At 37.6% G+C, this 22291-nt stretch overlaps 1 protein-coding gene across 1 annotated transcript in view; it reads right to left on the reverse strand.

Annotated features, from left to right (window-relative positions):
* Positions 1-22291, reverse strand: part of MGAT5 (alpha-1,6-mannosylglycoprotein 6-beta-N-acetylglucosaminyltransferase) — a 110938-nt gene that overhangs the window by 23462 nt on the left and 65185 nt on the right. The window contains exons 7-11 of the mRNA XM_030241545.2: positions 21104-21265; positions 20012-20181; positions 18997-19131; positions 13211-13344; positions 9227-9360 (exon numbers count right to left, since the gene is read on the reverse strand). Coding sequence (XP_030097405.1) covers positions 9227-9360; positions 13211-13344; positions 18997-19131; positions 20012-20181; positions 21104-21265 — 735 coding nt within the window. The remainder of the gene's footprint in view (positions 1-9226; positions 9361-13210; positions 13345-18996; positions 19132-20011; positions 20182-21103; positions 21266-22291) is intronic.

Here is a 22291-nt window from a genome sequence, read left to right on the forward strand (position 1 = left end):
GGAGGAGCAAGTGTCACACCTGGGTGGATGAGTGCCACTTCTTCCAGCTTCCTTGCTGAATTCACTGCTGCAGAGTGTGTTTGATGTGTGTAACAATGGTTTCTCCTCTCAGCCTGCCCTGCTGGTGACCTGCTTGTGCTGGGCAGGATGGGCTGAGCCAGCCCTGAGTGCCCCTTTAGCAGCTCTGCCAAGGCTGCACCAGCCAGACACTGTCCTGAGCTAAGCATTACATAAACCAGCCAACAGATAAAGACAAAGATGCTTTCTTGTTCAATGTGGCTGCTCTTGTTATTAATTAACACAATTTATTCCAAAAACCTAAAAGCTTGTTCCATTTTCTACTTCAAATTTGAATTACTCTGTAAGAGATATTCCTGACATAATTGCTAAAATACCATAATTAGAAACTGTGGGAAACTCGAACACTTTATCAAGAGAAAATCCATTTAGAACTTCTTCTTTGGAAATGAGCATGAGAAATGTAAAAGGAGTGGCCTGGTCTTGTTTCCAGAGGGTACCTTAATCCTGCCTGGCTTTTAATACATCCAGAACTTTGGAGTGCTCAGGGTTCTGAATGGAAGACAAGGCAAGGAAACAACAGGTGCTACTGACATGATCCACCTGTAGCAATAACACCAAAGCACCTGCCTCAGATTTTACTGGCTCATGACACAAATCCTGGTGACACAAATGCATTCAAACTCAAAAAAACCCAAACAAACAACTGAGCAATGAGCAGCTGGAAAGAACAAAACCAAGATTACCTAAAATTGCACTTCTTTTCAAGACTGCAGTGACAATTTTGCAAACCTTTTACAGAATACTTAACTATTGTAAAATGACATTAACCATGCACAGATTTCACTGGGAATAGTACTTAGGCATATAACTGACTTCTTTCCCAATTCAGAGTCTAAAACCACATATAAAACTTTTATTATCCAAATAAATGGATAATTTATCCAATCAAAATCTCACTCTTTTATTTCCTTTGAGTCAAAACCAACTGCTTTGATAACCATCTACAAAGCACCATAAAAGTACTACTAGCACCTTATACTTTACCTAAAGCTCACTAACATTTGTCTCCTTTTGCAGTTAAGTAATCCTGAATTTCCACATTCCTTGAAGCCAAGTGTTATTTTGGATCATAAAAGTATATATTCTAGGAAGCCACCTCAAAAAAATGACCAGGAAACATAATCAAATTCTAGGCATTAAAAAGAGTGAATTAGAAAATGAGTACAAAAATGGCATTTATAAATAGAAAGGCTACATGTAAATAAAGCAAGAAATGTGACTTGCAATCAAAATACTAACATTCCTTCAACTATTTATCTGCTTCCTGAGCTGCTCACTTGGGAGCAGATATAATTGTTCTTTTCTCTTAAACCACTTGAAGTTTTCTTTCTCCAAGCTGGATTCAAAGAGACAAGACCACGAGCTGCTGGGGACTAATGCCAAGCTGACACTGTCTGCAGTCTGTGTCAGCCTGCACTGCTCACCCTGCTTCCCTAGACTTAGAGGGTGGAAGAGAATCACATTTTAAAAAAAGGCAAATAATTTCTCCTCAGAATCCAAATGGAAACGTAACAGTGAGTAACAGCTACACAAACCTTTTCTGAAACAATTTTTGAGCAGCTAAAATAAACATGCCATTCAGAAAAGTACTTTTTGTTGATCACTGACTGCAGAACTGCTATTACTGTTCATCAATCATTTCCACCTACTTTTAAAAGCATCATGATAAGGCCTTTCTCATCAAAGAAATCAACTGACAACTGTTTGATAAGTCTTTCCCCAGGACAATGTTGACAAGAAGACACAGTAGGAAGAGGTAAAATTTTAAGTTTGATGGGTGAATAATTTAAATATAAAAGCTATAAAAATATGTGGTGGAAACACAGTTCATCAAGAACTAAACTCTGCTTTTAGTTTTCTCAGTCTAGTAGCTGCTGATAATTAACAACTCTGCTTTACCAACAGTTTGCAAGTCCAAGGTAATGACAATATTTTGGAATTTTGGACCATTTGGGTGCCCTCACAGAACACCAAAAATTCAGCACTGAATGAAATTAAGCATCACTAGAGGTGAACTGCATTACAGAAGAGCTTGATTCAGAGTCCTGAACTGCTTTATGGCTTGAAAGCTCAGACTGCAAAACATATGTAAAACAGCCCACATATCCAGCCTCACTTCCTTGCATTGAAAAATTCAGAGGCAATGGTTTTATAAAGCTTGACAAATGAAATTCAGAAAAGCAAGTCCTGGGATACATCTTTGTGTATATCCTAAATGCATACTGTAGAGGAGAGTCCCATCATCTGAGGGCTTATCTGTAGAAGTGTCAAGTCAAAAGTAAGCCAAAATGCAGTGTACATGCAATGTATGACAACCAGGACTGTGACACAAACATAATCTCTGCTCGAGAACTGTCACCCTCTCAAAGACTTCTCAAGACATGCCTGAATAATGAAAATCCTGTCTACCAGGGAGCTACAAGAGTGCACAAAGGCTGGGGAATATTAAGAGATTCAAATGCATAGAGTGTTTTGCAGAGGTAAATCACAAAGAGTAGATTAAGTCTCCTCAAAGTCATATGAAACTATCAAATTTATAAATTTGAATTTGCCCTGAATTCCCAAATGGATTGTGGAGAAGATTTAGTGATTCATGACTGGTAAGTATGAATTCTACACTGACCAAGAAATCTGAAATTTAAATAAAGAGTTAACTATTTAACATAACCCATTTATAACACATTAACCCATCAAAATGATAATTACAATTCTTCCTGCCCAAGGAAATCCTCTCTCACCAAACTGGTGGCATTTTCCAAAGAAGCCAATCAGCTTGCAGGAATTCTTTGAAGTTCTTAAAGGAATTAAATCCCTTGGGGAGAGATTGGGACTCACTCTTATGAATGAACAGTCATCATGTGAAAGAGAACAGAGAAGTGACAAAAGTATGCTGTCATTATTCACACCAACAAAATTCAAACTAACTTCAAAATGTTGGGTAAAAACATCCTAATATTGAACACCTGGGGTTTTAAAGCTTTTGAAAAAGCCCCCTCAGTAGTCTAAGGGATAGAGAGACTAGAAAAGAAACCATCTGATAAACTGAACTGTCTCCAAAACCCAGGAAATAAACTCTCACACCAATTAGTCAGGTTAGAAAACTGACATTCCCTTATTAGCAGCACTGGATGCATGGGGAATTCTCCCAAAGCATGCATGCTCAATAACTTAAGAGACCAGGTTATATTCCTGAAATTAATGCATATTCATCACATTTTCTGAATACATGCACATGTGCTAATTATTGCCATGGACTTCCCTGGGTATGGTTCTGCTCTTTTGATGAATTTTTTCTCCTTGACAGTATCTGAAATATGTCATCAAGACATAATGTACTTATCTTATCCTTTTCTCAAACACACAATCCTTGTTCTCAAAACTAAGATATCAGCCAGTACCTATTAATCACTAATACAAGTAAACAAGGAGGCATTAGCTGCCACAAGACTTAGCCTCAGACACAGGGAGTTAACACAAGGCCACATTAATCTCTGGCATTTGTACTAAGCACTGTGTGGTACAAAACTAAGCATTAACCATGAATATGGGGATCATATATTATATGCTCAAGTTGAAAGTATTTTCCAGCATCTTTCTCTACTGCTGCACTGACTTCTTCTCACAGAAATAAAACCTGTTTGGTAACTAAAGTGATAGAAATGTTGAAAACCAGTCCTCACTTCAAGTGTGGAAAGAAGCCCCTGAGCTAACCAGTGTCAAGAATGAAGACTTTGCATTATAATAACACATGATTATGGCCCATGAAAAAATCAGTCCATTGTTCTGTAGCAGTCAGTCCAGTCACCAAGCAAGTAAATGGAAGGAATTTTTTGGAAAGAAATTCAGAAATAAAGAGAATATTATTGAACTATTCTGTAAAAACCATTCCCTCTCTCCCTCCTCACACACCGCTGCACTTGGGTTCCATTTTCTCCAAGGGAAGCTGAAAACATTGGGCAGTGTTCTGAGAGGGGTAAGAAGGATCCAAGACACAGGAGAGTTTACACTGCTACACACAGAAATCTGCAAGAAATTCTTGAACAATTCTTCAGGTTGAAAAAGACAGCTTGTCAGAATGTGAGGGAGGTTTACAAACCCATAGCTGGCATAAAGAACGTGGATAGTGAATGACTATTCAAAATGTCCTGTACAAAGAAATCCAAACAAAGCTCACAGGGGACAGGCTTAGAAAAATGCCCAAGGTAACTATTTCTCCTGCAACAGAGATTTGAGGAACTCCATGACAGAGAAAGCTGCAGAGGCAAAACAAAGTTTGCATAGGTTCCTGATCAAACAAACACTGAAATCACCTCTTATTGAGATCTCAACAATGTGTGACCAGACAGTTTATCAACAGAGAAACAGATTCAGAAAATACACTGAATTAGCAGAGCTGGAAAGAGAGAATTTGCAAGGGATGTATTACATAACTTTGCCATGCTCTTGCTCTTCCTGAATGTCCACATATAGCTTCTTTTTTAGGCACCATGTATCTCTGAATCAAAAACTATATTGGCACATATATAAATTCTGCACAAAGAATGAATAAAACATCTCAGTGAAGGTTTAGGATTTCTGGCAGAGCTTGAAGAACCTTATCCACTTCCCTAGCCTCATCTTTTTTATCCATGAATGTTTGAGGTTTTTTAAACACCAAGGTTTCCCCAAGATTTGACAATCTCATTGTCATGCAATGCACTCCAACACCTAAGCAGTCATTTCCTGTCCTTGGAATGGAAATTTCCAGAACCAAGGAGACATCCTTGCTCACTCTGAGTGCTGAAGGAGAAAAGTGAAGGGGTACAGATGAAAATAGGAAGTGGGATCAGAGGAAGAAAAGGTTGTGTTGGTTTTGTGCTAACCAAATAACAGTAGGTGATTGTGTTAATCAGTACTGTAAGACCTCAGTAATTCATTCTGCTGCTGAAGAGCTCTGCAAAGTGAGAGGCTGATCACTGGCAGGTAAATACCCATGAAAAAAGTAAGTTTTTTTTCTTCATTCATAATAAATTAAACTCTAATTTTCATAATAAATGTTAAAGAGCAAGCCTTTAAAGGTGTATGCTTATTTACTGCACTCATTTGGTTTGATTTACTTGTTTCTGATCCATACTGCTTTCAGAAGGAAATGGTGAATTTCAGAAATGTTGCTGAGCTGAAGTGTCTGGCTCATTCCAATTAGATTTGTGGCACAAGGCAGGACAGTGCTCCTGGTGCCAGGCTCCAGGGTAACTTTTGACCAATTGATAAGCCCCCAGTGCTGCTGCACATTTGGAGGAAGACAAAATAGAATGACCACAAGAAAGTCTGTGAGTGCACTGACCACATGGGAGAAAAGGTGAGAAGGAACTTCTGTCCTTTAGTTATTTTTCTTTTAGTTTAAAAGTTGAAATGAAATATTTATTCAAAGTACAATGCTAAACATGCAGTACAAAAGCCAACCAAAAGGAAGGGACTTTCCTCCTGCTTCGTGCAAGAGGGCACATGATGAGGAAATTACATTTAATCACATGTTCCCTGGAGCTAAAATGAACTTTGGTGTGAACAGCCTCAGGGATGTGCTTTCCCATTGAGAACAAGCTGAAGGTAACCATTTCCAATGCAGCTCTTTAAGTTGCTATGCAGGCAGGATATATTTAAGGAGAATGCCTAGCTTTTCAAGTAGCATTAGTAAGAAACTCCCACATTATTTTACCTCTAAATATACAAATATTTTCAGTATTTGCTCCAACAGACAAAATACTAAAGCAGTCATCATACACTTATGTTAAGCATTGATGCCTATTTTCTGGTAAAAGCAGCCTCTCATAGAAACCCACAAAAAAACCCCAGCAAATACTGCAAAATGAATCTTGACTCTTTCTTTCCTTTAGGATAAAGGGTCAAATTAGTGGAAGAGTATAACAGTAAGTTGCAGGAAGAAGAACAAAGATTTAGAAACAGGAGCTAAGGCAACATGAAAGTCTTCAATCATTCTCTTTTAATTGAAATGTTCTGTAATTAAATTTTGATAATAGAGAGCATTATGAGTTTCACACACACTTTATAAATTCCCTTTTTTCCCCCACTTTGGCATAGATAGGACTCTATTTACTCCTTAGTACTGCCAAAAATCCCAAACAAAACCCCAAACCTTTAATCCCAACAAACACTTTCCCAAAACTTGGTAAATGTTGCCCTTCATAGCTTACTTCTAAAGATAACCTTTAGAAATGTGGCAAAAAAATCTTTAGGGCCTCCTGTTTGTTATCCTCGACCCACCTAGGATGGATTTAGTTATCAGAGGGAAATAAAGCAGATTTGTCTTGCACCCTCTGCACCATCCATCCTTCCTGACCTCAGGAGGTGAGCCCAGACTGTGCCACTGTGGGATGGGATGGATGGCACTGGGCTCAGGCACAGAAAAGAACCCATATCCATGGCTATGTAAAGCCTTGGTGCTTTACACAGCCCCAGGGAGAAGAGGTCCTGTGCACACTTCAGTCCCACTTCAGCCTGTTTGGTTTAAAATTAAACAATTGATTTGTCACTGCTACTCCCCAAAAGCACCAAAGTCTGGGGACAGGAAGGCTCTCCCCTCCCCACTGTGCTCCTCTAATGACTGATCAGCCCCAGCAGTGACACATGTGCTCTGTGCAGATTACACTTCTCATTAATTGGCCATGTTCAGTAGGAGGAACAGGAGCAGGGTAAATAGATTAGTCTGGTTCCATACAAGCCGTGGTGGCAGATGAAAAGAGCACTGAACAGGGAAAATGAAAGAAACGTGAAATAAGCAAATTACACAGACACAAGATTAGTTCAGGCTTTCTCTTGATGACAAGAATTGGATTTTATCACTCCAGATAAGAAATCCCACACTGTAACTGATTCAAAGTCTATCTGCAGTGATTTGCACTTTATGTATGAGTGCATATGGGCATGACTGCAGTTACAATCTGCAAGTTACACTTTTAATCTGCTCCATGTTACCAGCACTCAGTACACATTTTAATATGACCAGATACCAATCAAACATCTTGGAAAAAAACAAGATAGGAAATGCTGATAAAATACAGCAGTGACTTGAAAAGCAGCACTTTAAAAAATGATACAAAGCTCTTGGCTGAGAATCCCTAATGGTGGAAGGGGACCTGCCTAAAAATGAGACAGTATTTCCTTTTGGATTTGATGATGGTATGGCCCACCAGCAAACATTCCCTTTTCAAGAGGAATGTGAATAATCTTGAGAAGGTTCAGAGAAAACAGACATGTGAAAACTCTTATGGATTAGAAAGCACAAAGCTCTCAGGGGCTCAGCATATACAGGCTTTTCAGGGGATGACTGTGAGTTACTTTGACCTCAACCCTTATTCCTACAGGACAACAGAACAGAAACATAATCAGTCCAGCTGAGAAAGTTTATAACTGCTACTAAGACTGGAAATAACCATATGGAAATCTGTACCAGAAATAATGCAAAGTCTTAGGGGAGAAAGCAATTCTTGGAGGACTTCACCAGAGGAAACAGTGGCCTTTCCATTGTGTGCTATTTAAAAATCAAGACTGGATATTCTTTCCCAAAAGGCCATGTTCTTGTCTTAATCAGTCCATGGTTATCCTGTGTGTCATACAGAATTTGAGACTAATCACAAATCTCCCCTCTGGGCATTTAAACTATCCATACATATTTCTGAATCCATACAGACTGAATAAACTGAGAAAGATATAAATGTCACTGAGAAACACCCTGGTGACCAAGGAGCTGTCTTCTTCCTTAAATCCAACTAGCATTCAACAGGTCCTTCTGCACTGCAAATCAGGCCAGGAAGTTCAGATGCTGCTCTTGAGAGACTGATAATGAGATCAGTCACAAGTAAAAGTGTAAGTAGAGTCACATGTAAAAGTACAAGAGCCTAAGCTTGAAAAGACTTGAAGAAAGGATTCCAGCTCTTCTCCAGCACTCTGCAGGGAGGAGAGACTGCACACAGGGGCACACTAAGTCCTTCTATACCATGATCCAAACAGAATAAATAAATAAATACCTTCAAGTATTTACTACATATTTTCTCAGCACAGTAGCCAAGAAGCATCCAGCTCTACCCGTTCTGCTCCCACTGCAAACATTCCACTGTTTTTACTAAGTTTTAGTTTAGTTTTGTCTCACAGATGGACCATTTACTGGTAGCTATCATCTTTAGAGAATTTATTCTGTATAATCTCAGTCATCAGAATGAATGTTGCTTCTGTTGTTTGAAAAACTGTGCAAGCCCAATATTCTCATGCCAATAAAGAGAAAAGGAATGAAAATGTGTCACGGGGTTTGGCCCTATGTATGGCACTGATAAGTTCCTTTTTCAGTTGGCAAGAGGCTTAAAAATAAGGTCTTTTAAGGCAGGAAGGAAAGCACATGGAGGATATGGGCATGCAGAGTATTTGGGCACACAGAGCTGGAGGTAACTTGGAAGAAATCCAGTTACTAGTGAGTAATCTCTTTGAAATCTGCATGGCTCACACACTCCCAGGTGTGTCAGCCTGGAAGAAGGAGCCACAGAAAAGGACAACTGGTGAAAAAGAGAGACCACTATGACTTAAAAACACAATAAACTTTAATTTAGTGAAAAGATCACCAAACCTTGGTGTTGTTATTCTGCTGCTCTCATCTGCAGATGACAATGCAATAATGGCAACAGTAAAGAAACAAAAACTCTGATATTATTACAGGGAGATAAAATGAGACTGCACACTTCTAGAGCCTTTTATAACTGGTTTTCCATCTCAAAATGCAGCACATTTTTTTGTTGTAAATATAAGAACAGAAGTAGTTGAAAGACAGGTTTGCTTATGATTAATGAAAGTTCACACCTTAAATTTTCCATTATGTTTACCAGCCTTCTGCATTTTCTAAAATTATTGTGACAGTAAGACTCTGTTTCTTATTCTACCAGAAAGGTGTACAGAAATAGCAAAGGATCCACACCAATCTAGACAGAAGTTTCTCTAACAGAAAGACTTCAAAATGTTCAATTTAATTATTCAAATATGTTTGTTTCCAGAAAAAGAACTGAATGGGTTTAGACAGATGGGACACTTTCAAATTTCAAATTATGCTTTATTTTATTGATCAACATAAATTTACTCAAGCATATGAGTATAAAAAACTCACCTTCCAGAAATTATCTACTTTGCCATAAACCAGAGATTGATTCTGCCTTTTGATGTCATTAATGTGTTTGATGTCACTGGAATTCAGGTGCTGCTCTACCACAAATCCAAGGAAGCTGTTATCTGGAGTGTGAGCTGTAAGAAACAGAGCAGATTCAGCACCTTTGAAACCATTGCTTAATGCTACATGAGAGTGAATGTTGTCAGAAAAGAACCTACAAGGAACATATTATGCAACTGATCACCTCCTTCTTATTAGTACTGAAAGACACATTTGCTTGCTTTATTATCCAAAATAGTTTTTATTAATTTTAAGTCCTGCTCCATATGCCTACTGGAGGGAGCAGCTATTTTCTGTCTTGTTTCTGATAATAAAAACTCAGCAGCTGGACTGAGTCCAATGGTAATGATCTTTTTTGTCTGTGAGCTAAGCTTTATTTTATTATTAAAGATAAAAGAAACAGAAGAAATCCAGCTTGACAAATCTCAGAGATACAATACCAGCAGTTTGAAACCCCCCTGGATTTATGCTGGTTAGCAAAGATGCAAGCAAAAATGGATGTTGCTCAATGGCATAAATAAATTTTAGCTAATTTCTGGGGTTCACCTCCTACACTGGAATTACCAACACCAACCACCCAGCTCTCTGTGTATTATGTACCCATGCTAATTACTGGTCTACCAAGTCACACTATGCAAATCAGAGTACAAATTGCATTGCCTAATTCACTCAGAAACAGTGATCACAAAATATTGAAATGTGGTGAGTGAAGTCAGCGAAACTGTTTTCAATCCAATCCAGGCAAAAAAAGACTGTGTGCAAAGGCTGTACAATTTATTCATAGTTTTTTATATTATTTTTAGCCCCCTTGGTTTTTTTTCCAGCAGTGTTGGTCATTGTTCCACCCCCTATAAATACACAGATATTTAGGCTCATTAAAAGTAAGGGGTTTTGTTATTTTGGATTTTTTTTTTTTTTAGGCTGGGTGTTTAATTCTAGTGATGGACTCCAACATTCAATGCTTCAGGTAGAAATGCACCCCTACTATATAAAAACTATTCCAACACATGGGGGGTTTTGTTCTCTAAAAAGTGCCACAGCCTCACAAGTGCACAAGGAAAAAGGCTGCAATAAACAGCAGGATCTCCTCTCTAGGCCTCCTGTTAAATTCTGGCACACAAGCTGACAATTAATCACATTTTGAAAAGCTTAAGATCCCAAACCAAACCAAAAAACTCCTAAATCCAAAGACAACACCCTAGGCACTTTCGATTCGTGCAGTGCTAAAGCTCTACCAGAGTTATTAAAAAAATCTATTGCAATTATGAGGTTTTGCATTTTTGTTCCTGAAAATCAGCCAAGTGGATAATGCAGGAGAACAGAGAAACCATACACGGTGCACACGTCCCTCTGCCATTACATTTAGTCTTTCAAATGACAATTACTCTTTTTCACAAAAAATGCCTCAGCAACAGCCAGGCACCCACTTAGACCCAAGGACTTTTTAGAATTTTACACAGCAAACAGCACATTTCAAATATGTCTGAAAAGGGGCATTTTTCCATCCTTTCATATTTTTGGATGAGAGACAGCATTCAAAGGAGAGGCAAGGCAGTACACACTCCAAAGAAAAATAAACCTTTGTTAAAGTTAGCACTTAGAACTGGTGGAATTCAGTGCCTCAAACATCATGGACAGGAAGCAGCACTCAGATGGATTTTTAAGCAAGATCACGCACTTTTAGAAGTACCAGGGCTGTTATTCTGCATGAAGGTATTTGAATTAAAAACATGGAAAACATAAAAAGGGGGAAAAGCTCTCATGCTTCTGGGAAATTCAGAGAACAGTCAGGCACTTGGTAATATGCCACAGGTTTGACTATGGCTTGCTTGTTGCTCAGGATAATTTTCTGCCCTTATAATCAGAGTTCTCAAAACATAATAGAGTCTGGGGATCTTGGGAAGCTGTCCAGGGTTCCAATCTGCCATAAAATCTTTACTGATGCATAACATGCACTTTTAATCACAACCCCATAAAGATGGTGCTATCTCTGCAGCAGAGAACAAAACAACAAATATAAACTTTAAATATCACAAAACATGTTGACTCCTCTGCACCTAGTACAAAAAAAAAAAAGAAGCAGAAGAAAAAAATAATCCTTGAATAATCCACAGCACTGAAATCACTCATGCTTCAGAATGGTTTGCCTGCAATCCATTTACCCCTTTTCCTGCAGAGGAAAAACCACAGTCATTTCCAGCAGTAAAAATTGGAAATGGTTATTTATTAAAATTCCAATACAGCCATACTCTTTTGGAAAATTCATTATGAAGCAATTTTTTTTGCACAAGAGGCTGTACCAGTGGCAGTCTGTACTGCTACAACAGAGATCTCTGGGGAGAAGATTTACTTTCTTCTGCATTTCATGGAGAGGGACTGAGCAGTGCACACACAGCACACAGCTGTACCACCAGGGCTCACCCAGCTATTTTCACTGAGTGCATCATCCCCCTTGGTGCTATCTTGAACAGGACCTCACATCTGAATTTCCCAACAGCTGGACAGCTTAAACAAAGCACAATTGAGTCCCTTTTCCATTTAGGACATAAATTAATAAATATTAGCAAATGTGGATACAAAACAAGCTCTGCTTACTAATATCCAGACACAAACTCTGTAACCACTTTCAAGTCACATTTCACCAGCACATGTTTTGTTACTTGCTTCCCAACAACTGTGAATGCAGCCTTTTATCTCTTGAACAACCTTCACTTATATTTCTCTGGAAAAACTTGCACAGCAAATGTTGACAGACAAAATATGCCTCTCTCAAGAATTTTACAGGGCAACTGAAATCAAAAGCGTGTCAACCCGACAGCAGCATGTATAATTCTGCTGTGAAAAGCAGGAAAGTTTCCAAGATTGATGATGAGAGAGAACAGAGCCCCCCCTGGTTGTAATGTCAGACAGGGACCAGCACCACACTCTGGAGGTGGGCTGGTCACCATGAAATGTTTCTGGCAGGTTTGGGCTGAGCAGCCTCTCACACAGCAGAGGGCACTGCCCTGAGCCTCCCTTGCCCTGCACCTTTCAGAGACAACACACCTGAACTACTGCTGCAACAGGCAAGGTGCAGATCCCTGGATTCTGGAACCTGCTGCCATAAAGCCAAAGACTAGGTATAGACCAGGTCACAAATAATGTAATCTGACCCAATTTAGAGAGAATTTGTACCTTTTTTGTGTCTCTTTTGTTTCTTTTTTAGGTTTGGCTGGGGTCACCTCAAAAGATATTTATTGATGCTTCGAAGATCTACAGCAGTGCTGAAAATTACTTATTTTACAATAGCTTTGTACACTGCTGGCAAACAAATGTTAGTCAGTTTACCTGAGGATAAATTCTCACAATATGAAAACAAGCTAGGTAAAATTTTTTACAAAGCCATAAAAAAGTAGTGACAGAAACATTTTGCTGAGTGGTCATTTTAAAATTCTGAACACAAAGAAACAGTGAAGGGATGGTTCTGCTGAGCTGTTGAAGATCAAAATCAGAAATACAACACTGTAGCTAACATAGGTCCAAACTTCAGTTCAACATGATGAAATGCAGGAGTTTATAAAACTGTAACCTAGCAAGTTCCTCAAAGATCTATTGCTTTTTAGTAATATTAGAGAAAGCAGAAGTAACAAACCCAAACTCCCTGATACTTGAGGGAAAAGCCAAGCACCACTTCCCACAGGTACCCAGGGCATAAAGTTCCCTACCACTATTTCTATTAGCTCAATATTTTTGTTTTCTCATTTTCTCTGGGTGGAAGCACAACAGAGCTCTGGCATATCTACAGACACTGCCACAAATCTGCCCATTTAGCAGTTGCATTTTATTAAACTGTGAATTTGTCTTTCATAATGAAAAAAAAAATCTCCTCAATGACAGCATTCCTTTTTAAAGCTCTGAAATATTCACAAGCACAGAGGCACTTACGGAACATTGTATAAAACTGCTGGGGATTGAGGTTCCACTTTCCCCATGGTGTCTTGTGGCCTTTAGACTGGGCATAATGGGCATGGTTAAACTCTGGCTCAGTCCCAAAGGAGTCCAGAACTCTTAGCATACACCTGAAAAAGAAAAAAAAATACTGTAGGTACACCTACATATGTATAGATAAGAATGTGCATATATATGCATAGTTATGATAATTAAAATGTGTTTTGTCTTTGTTTGCAGCTGTGGAGAACATATAAACTGAAAGTACATTTTAATTTCAAACAATTCTGTTCATATTACATTCATAAAGATGTTATGAACAGCAAATTCAAGGATATATCAGATATTCAAATAACAGCCTGGAGCTTATTTTGTCCTTGCAGAATGAAGCTATGCTTTAAAATCCACCTAGAGTTATGGGAATGCCACAGTGGCCACCTGCATTTCCTAGGGCTCTGGAGTAGAATTTAGGCAGAAGAAGAGAGGATTTTCCATGTGTTTTTAAAGTTCTCAACCATTACCACAAACAAAGTGCAACAACCAGGAGCCACATGCCAAGAAGATCAGAGCAGAAGAGGACATTGTCTTTAGAGAATTGAATTTGGTCTCCAGGTTCTGACTTTTACACCTACTGTTAAAAGCACTGAAGATGCTTTAATATGCTGAGCTCTTGCAGTCAGCTTATTTATTTGTTTATGAAATATTTTGTCACAGACTTTTGAAGAAACAACATAAAAGTCAATTACCTGCATCAACCAACACACAAGAGAAAGAAATGCTGGCACTGGATTCCAAAGTGCCTGGGATGAGAGAATCATGCTCACCCTTTATTTAAAACCCTAATTATTTCTTGACAAAGAAAGGACCAGAAAAAGTGTCAGTATGAAGAAGACAGTACATGTTATAGGACAGAAATTCTAGAAGTTATGTTTCCAAAATGCAGGCTGCCAAATCTTGGACATGACTTGGACATACTGACCACTGCCACTGGAGTGCATTACAGAGCTCCAGAGTCTGCCATGCTTCAGCCCTCTACAAACCAAACTGCAGGAAAGACTTTTACAGGAATTAAACATCATGTGCAACTGTGTTATAAACACAAACTCTTATCACTGCACTGGGCTCATATGTGCTAAGGAAGGGACACAACCTTATGGGTAGCAGAGAAGGGAGGTAGCTGCAAAAATGACAATTAAAAATGTTTATTTTTTGCAGTTTTCAACACTTCCCATGCTCCAAGCACATATGTACATTCTGTTCAGTAAAACAACTGATTTTGGCTTTTAAATGTGAAAGAATTTAGTCCTCAAAAGGTGAAAGAGCTTATCTCCAACTATTTTTCAGCTTTAGAAATAAAAAATTTTAGTCCCCAAAATAAAATTACATGTTACTCATATGTTGCTCCTTTCTCTGAAAGTATTCAATAATGTGGGAAGTAGAAAAAACCCCAGCAACTTTTAAATTCTTCGATGAAATGCTACCTTTGTATTTCAAAATACAAATTGAGAAAAGTGATGTTTTTTTTAAACCTTCACAGAGATATTTCAAACAAAAAGAAAGTCAAAATACACAACATATTATGATTCACCAAACAACAAAGCTGACAGATCAGTTTCTGTGCAGTGTTTTCTGTCAACTGTTCTCAATGAAAATATTTTACAACAGTGGCAATTATCTCTGCATCACACAAAATACTCCAGCAGGACCAAAACAAGCTCTGCACTGATGAATCATTCAGTAATAAAAGCTCTCTCATTTCTTGGCAGGCCTTTAAACAAAATTCCTCTCAAACATACAGCTTTTGGCCAGGTACCTGAGTACAGGAGAATGAAAAATAGGAGAAAACCACTGAAAAACTGCAACATTCCTGGAGGCTGACAAGAGATCTGTGTAAGGGGCACTACTGTGCTTTGTTGCCTCTCTTTTTCCTGAACTCAGATGTAAGATAAGAAGCACAAATGGCTCACAGGGATTTGAGGAACCATGTCCAATACATGCAGGGTCTCTGAATCGAGACAGGCAATGTGATGCAACAGAAATCCAAAGCAGAAAGCAGGAAAACAAAACAAATATTTCTATGATTTGGTGTAAACTAAGTCAGAACAAAAGATGACAGAAAGAAGTGCAAGTCTGTGCAAGAATGGTATGAGAGATCAAAGCTTCAAGTGGTGAAACTAATCCCTGAAATGCAGCAGAAAAGAGCTGGTAAAGATTTAAAATTTAGAAATGAATGTAATTAATAGCAGTTATGCTGAACTGATATTTTAATATATGTAGGAATGCCTTGATTGTCTGCCCTACTACCACATTCTCCATTTGTTTCACTTAATAATTTTGATACCCTTCCTTTTTTTCATTATTTTTGCATACAATGCATTAGCATTTCTGAAGTGAAATAATTAATTTTTAAAATGACAAAACAGCATTTTTTTTATAACTCAGGGATATATTTTAAATTAAAATGCTAATTTGGTATACCTTTAATTTCAGTTTTCCCACCCTTCCTTCCTAAAATGTCACCTAGCTTTAGCAGTGAAGCTGCAGAGAATTGCAGTGTGCCCTGAAATTGGTGTCAGAATAAGTCTATTCTCTGCCTAATTAAAAAGAGAACTGGTAGGTAGCAAATTGCTTTAGAAACATCCATATTAGTCTTTTTTGTCTAGCACATTAGAAGTGACAATTTTAGGGCAAAAAAAAAAAATCAGAAAAAAGTAACCCAGGATTATTTAAAGGGAGCTTTTCTTTCCCCTTGAGTTCTGGGGAGAAGCACAATCTTAGCAGAGCTGACCTAGTGGACATATTCATACACTTGTTTTTGTATCCTTCTCCCACTTCACCAGGCCACTCAGTATTTGCATTTAAAATCTTAGGACAGAAAATAACCCTCCTAAAAAAGATGTGTTCTAGAGAACACGTACAAACCAGGAATGTTGCTCATTTCTCAGGATAGCTGTCACGTTAATTTATTTCAAGAAAAAAAAGCCAGCTGGATTGTTGGCATATGGGAATGAGTCATTGCTAGAGAGACTGTGGAAAAATGAAAAAAATACCAGATTTTTATGTGCTGTACGGAGGATGAGGGTGCTAAGAAAGACTGCACTTCTCCAACGATATTAGACTATTAATTTGTGTGTTGATTCATTGCACACAAACTGCATTCAAACAACCTCAGAACTGCAAAATCCAGCAGGCATTGCTCTGCTTGGAAATAAGGTGCACTCCAAAATGAGATGTGTTCTGCTGTGTTCCTGCTATTTGCAGCACCAATTATCCCACAGATAAAGCACACACTACCAGAAGTCACTGGTGCTCTCAGCTGTGCAGAAGAGTCTTTCAGAAATACTCCCTCCCAAAGCAGCAGGGTCATTCTTTCGAGCTTGCAGTTCCAGAAACCTGATTTGCAACTACCAAAAATTTCCTCAGGGCTCAAGTTCACCCAGAAAGATTATATAAAGCACTCTTACCAAGTGACTGTTCTGAAGGCAGAGGCTTATTCTGCCACTCTATTCTGATCTGAAGTGAATAAAAACATTTTAATTCATTTTTATCTGAGTCTGGTCTGTATAAACCAGACTGAGCTGACCTGCACAAATCCACTGAAAAACACTTCCTTTTAAGAGAAACAATTATTCCTACTGACATAAAATACAACTGAGAAAAAAAGCAGAGTTTGTAAATAACAAGGGCTAAAAAGCAGCTTTATTTGTGATCATGTTTATTTTATTGGAATTAAACAGAAATGGATGCCTGTGCTGTTATAAAGCACTTTGTGGTTTTAACTTCAAAACATTTTAATGACAAAATTTATAACTCATGATGCTGTGATAAAAAACAATGATTGGAAGAGGATCCTGAAATAGGAGACAGCATGCATGCAGCTACAAATTAATTCCTCTGCTTTAATCAATTCTGCAGTCTCTGCTAGACTCTGGATCCTCTTTCATACAGTGAACTTGAGAAAAAGCCTCACATAATTAGAGAGATTCACAATAAATGTAACAAGTTTCAAGAAAGGTATACAACAGCTTAATTGTATGTAATAACACAAACCCCTAAATGTATGTACTATAAAAAAGCAAATTGAAGGAAAAACAATATAGAAGACATCCTAGGGGCTGGCAGAGAAGAGAAAGAAGTAATTTATTCTCCAGAACCCTATTAGAATAAGCAGTAATAGGCAGTTAGCAAAACACCAGGCCAAGAAAAACACATTAAAGCTGAACTTATATAAAGCAACACTGGGGCATCTTGTTCAGTCTTCAGTAAAAGATGAGGCAAAAATCTCTCATCAAAGACAAATGCATCCTTATCTATTTTTCAGTCAGGCTATGGACTAGATGAGACTCCCTTCCAGTCCATGAAATGCAATGTTGTAGAATACAGATATTAATGTACCTTTTGCTCCCCCAAAAGCCTCAAAAAATTCTACAGTACCTAAGGTACTTGGAGTTAAATGTAATTCTGCTCTCCTAAACAAGAAAACACCAGCCTTTACCACAAAATAGTAATCAAAGTAAAACAGATTGATAATTCAAGATGCAATGATTCTATGAAGAAAGAAAAATTGAATAGCTAATCTATAATCTCAATATATATTTCCATAGCTTTGTTACAGGATATACCAGACAGGTAATAGCAAGCAGACAGGAAGAAACATTTAAAATTTATAGGAAGGGTTTAATACCCTGACCACAGTGCTGCATGTGATCTCCTAGTGACAATTACATCTGGCAGACAGACAAGTAACTGTTGCTGGGTGGAAAATGGGATTATCTCTATTAGCAGGCTCCTAAAAACTAGAATATCCATTTACTCCCCTGCTTCAAAAAAGAGATTAAGAGTAATCTGATCTGCAATGTTGATCACAGTACTCTCATTTGAAATGACACTGGAAAGATCCAATGCTCTAGAAAATCCTGAGGCTGAATAAAACAGTTCTCTGCCATGAACACCTTCCAATACCTTCCTCCAAGTAGGATATACTGGACTTTGAGGATCACCAAACACAGCTAATTCTAGCAGGTATAGAAAATTCAACATCAGTAACTGAGATCTGGGTTTCTTTCATGCTGATGTGCATTTGTATAAAGCATGGGAGGCTTAATGATTTAAAGCTATTGACAAAAAGAGAAGAGGTTCTAAAACTGCAGATGTGAAGAAAGGTGCACAAAGTCATTTCTTGTGACCCTCACCCTCCATTTCAAATGGGAAGATGTTTATAGATTAGAAAAGCAACAATAACTGCAGTTTATTCTTCAGACCTGCCCCTGAACTCTATGCTCAGGGTCTCAAGGAATGGAACAGAAAATAGCACTGCAGTTGCTGGGCAATACAATTAGCACAGATAATCTCCACAATCATTGATCCAGTGTGCTCATTAACACCAAAAAGCAACACATGCCTCTGGTATCCCAACTAAACAACAAAATGCTGTAATCTCTCAGCTCACCTACTAATCTACAGAAAAAATGGGGAGGGGGAAGTGCAGGTAAATAAAGGAGGGAAAGAGGGGCAGAGATGATGTTTTATCAAGCAGAAAATTAGGATTTTTAAGATTAAAAATACTTGAATCCAAGAATCTCAAGCTTGCTGGGGGGGATAATGATGACATGCAAAGAACAAGTATTAGCCCCTTTAATCCTAAAAGCTAAGGACAACAGAAAAGCACATTTTGCTTTTAAAGAAATTCATGTGAATGGACTTATTTCAGTATTTTAACATGTGCTATTCAACAAAAGCTCCTTAACAAAGCAGTTTAGAGGGCAAGTGAGTGTTGTACTTACTGGTAATGAACCCATGATGGACCAAGGGTTTTCTTAAACTGAGTCAGTCCCACAATATCAATGTAAATGAGTTCCACAATTTTATCCCCCTGGGTTGGGCACCCAGATCTGTTACCTACAACCTTCTTCATGATCCTAAACAAAGCAAGAAGCAACAGGAAAAAGCATTACTTTCCAAATACCTTGAATTGATGCTGTCACACTTTTTATTCAAATAATTCCAGTTTCTAAAAAAGTTTTACTCTTTTACTGTTTTGAAATCATGATCCATGTAAGAACACTGAAATGCTAGAGATGCTCAACATTTATTAAATGCAAGGCACTAATTTTCACTAAAAATCTCATCTAGTTTAAGCAAAAGAATTATATGTCTGAAATGCTTAAAAATGGTGTGCTTTGAAATAATTAAAAATAATTTCTGCCTTCTATTGACAGCTTTATAGTATAAGAGCTCTCTATAAAACAATGCTGTCATTAAATTTAAAAAAGAAAGCTGCAGGAAAAGCACATGTGCTCAAGCTTCAAACAGATGTTTTATGTCTGCTGCTGAACTACTTGGCAAAGCAGGACAAGGAAGAGTAAGGAGCAATTTGACCTAACACAAGCAATTAACTACATCAAAAGTAACATGTTTAAAGATCTTAAACCTTTATCTTAAAAAGAGATACTGAGTGAAGAGCAGCAGAAACTGAAGCAGAGGACACAGAATTAGGCTGGTCTGTAGCATTTCCCATTGCAGCTGGTTAAAGCACCTGGAATGTTAAAGCCTAAGCTGCTTAGTTGGAATTTTACAACATTCATTTATGAAGTCCCAGGAGCCTGAAGCTACAATGAAAACACATTATCCTTTCCATGGCACATATACTTAGCTCATGAAAATAATCTTATCGTCTGTTTAGTGAATTATCACTTTCATTTTATGCTTCAAGAAATTATATACTGTTAATAGAAGCTTCAAGAGTTTACAATTCTTTTCTTCTAATTCTGGTTTCAAAAGCGAAAGTAATCTCCTTACTCCTTGAGCTCTGCCAGTGAAGCTGAAATCCTGATGTCATGGCCCAGTAAGTAGAGAGATGTAATTAAATCACTCCACTGGACTAATTCACCAAGTGGGCCACCGCTAAATGCATTTTCTGCAATCTTGAATCCAGATTCTTTTGTCAAAAGCCCCAAATGAACAAGGATCTGGAAAGGAAAGTCATATGTTTGAGTTATCGACATTAAACATGCAATTACTACACATTACAGCAGTTTTTCTTTCTATTAAATTCCAACTATGGCCAAAAAAAAAAAGGAAAAAAATCAAAGGAAACAAGCCAATACTTCCACCCAAATAATTTAATTCTGTAATGAATGCAAGGAGTGAGAATCTCCAGCAAGGAGCTGAGCCACGCAGGCTTAAGAGAGGGTAGAAATATGAACATACATGGGGCTAGGCTTAAGAGAGGGTAGAAATATGAACATACATGGGGCTGATGCCACTCAGGACTGGCTCCAGGAATAACAAGGCAAGAAAGCAAACCTGTTGTTGTGTTTGCAACTTTTGGCTTCATCTTAACTAGTTGAGGTAATTTTAAAAAAATTAAAGTCAAATGAACTACACCTTTTCACTTCAAGTATCTCATGGCTTTAAAATGAACTCATTACAAGAAGTTGAAACAGATCCAATTGAACGTTTTGGTGAACTTTAAGTCCACTCAAATCCAAACCCAAGATACACCATTTAGAGTCTCAATTTTGGACAACAAAGATGTACAGTTGTTGTTTCCATGACTACATAAAACACTCCAGTGTCATCAGCTTGCAGTAAATTCATTATTTCTCCCTTTAGAACATAGTCTGTATTTAGTCTACATAGTTTCTATTTCATCCAAAACTATAGAGATCAGTAAACTTAGTCCAAGATTGACTCATGCAAAACACATAAAACTATCTGTAAAGCAAACACCCATTGCAACAGAACTTCAAACAGCAAAATACTTCTTGAACAGAGTATAAACACGACCTTTTATATTTTCTCTTTCCATTCTGAAGCTACACCTGGAACAAGAAGCTTGACAGAGCCCATAGAACAGCAAGTGACATGAATAAAAATGTTCTCACTTACCTTTTTTCGTTTTCTTTTCTCCAAATTTTGTTTTTCTGCAAGTGATTTAATGGCTTCAATCCAGGTATCAGCCATCCTCCTGATGCGCAACATCATCCACCTGAATTCCTCATGCCTTGCCATCATTTTGTAGAGATTATCAAAGTTGATACGAATTTCAGCCTTCAAGCAAAGCATTAAGAAACACTCTGAACATTAGTTATTCTTCAGCACACTTTCCAGAAGTAAAAAAACTGCTCAAATGTGAGCTGTTTATATTCCTCTTTAAAAAAAAGAAATAGAAATAGGAAAAAAGATACACTCCTAGCACGTTAAGCTCTTAGTTCAAATATTAAAGATATACTTAAACAGACCCTTCTAAGCTCCATAAATTACTGTTATTTTTCATTAGTAGTACTTGGTAGCCCAGAGTACATTTGCAATGTTTCACAATGCATTTATTTTTGCAGTATAAGATCTGCTATTGTTCATGTGCTTCAAAATGAGGTACAGGTATGTCTAAATCATAGTACAGAACAGTAGGCTCAAGATTTATGTGTATCATGAATCTTCCAAACACAAGGGAGTCTCCAGTTATACCAGAAAGGAAGAAACATTACTAGGGTATAAATTTTAAAGGAAATATTGTTTTAAAGTTAGACTGTTCTAAGATAAACAGGCTTTAAAAAATGAGGCAGCCTATATCTATATTATGTAAGAAGTGTTCCTATGCAGCCCAGCAATTATCTTAAATTATCTTAAAATGCCTAATTGCTACATAATTAGGCTGCAACAATTAAGAAACAACTCTGTGTGCTTACAGTATTTAATGGGAAAAAATTGGGAGTAATCAAAATGTTACTACAAACCTGAAATGGATATAAGCTTTTTCCATAAATGCAGCTTTGTGAAAAGGCCCATATTTTTGGGACAATGAAAAAAGGACATTTTCACATATATTTAACACTGGTGAGCAGTTTGTGGATTTGTTATTTTTCTCAGTATCTGCGTAGAGTATTTCATAAATTTCAACCCAAAAATGCTATTAATGAAAACCAACCAGCAAGAGCACATTACAATGACTGGATACATGAGCCACACATGTCAAGGAGGATTCCTTTCAGCTTTGAAGAATTGAGGAGTAAAACTTGTAAATTCTAATCTAAAAGCATTTATGTGGCAGAGGATTCCAGGATATTTTGCATGAAT

This window comes from Serinus canaria, chromosome 7 (genome assembly GCF_022539315.1).
Source record: "Serinus canaria isolate serCan28SL12 chromosome 7, serCan2020, whole genome shotgun sequence".
Taxonomy (NCBI): domain Eukaryota; kingdom Metazoa; phylum Chordata; class Aves; order Passeriformes; family Fringillidae; genus Serinus; species Serinus canaria.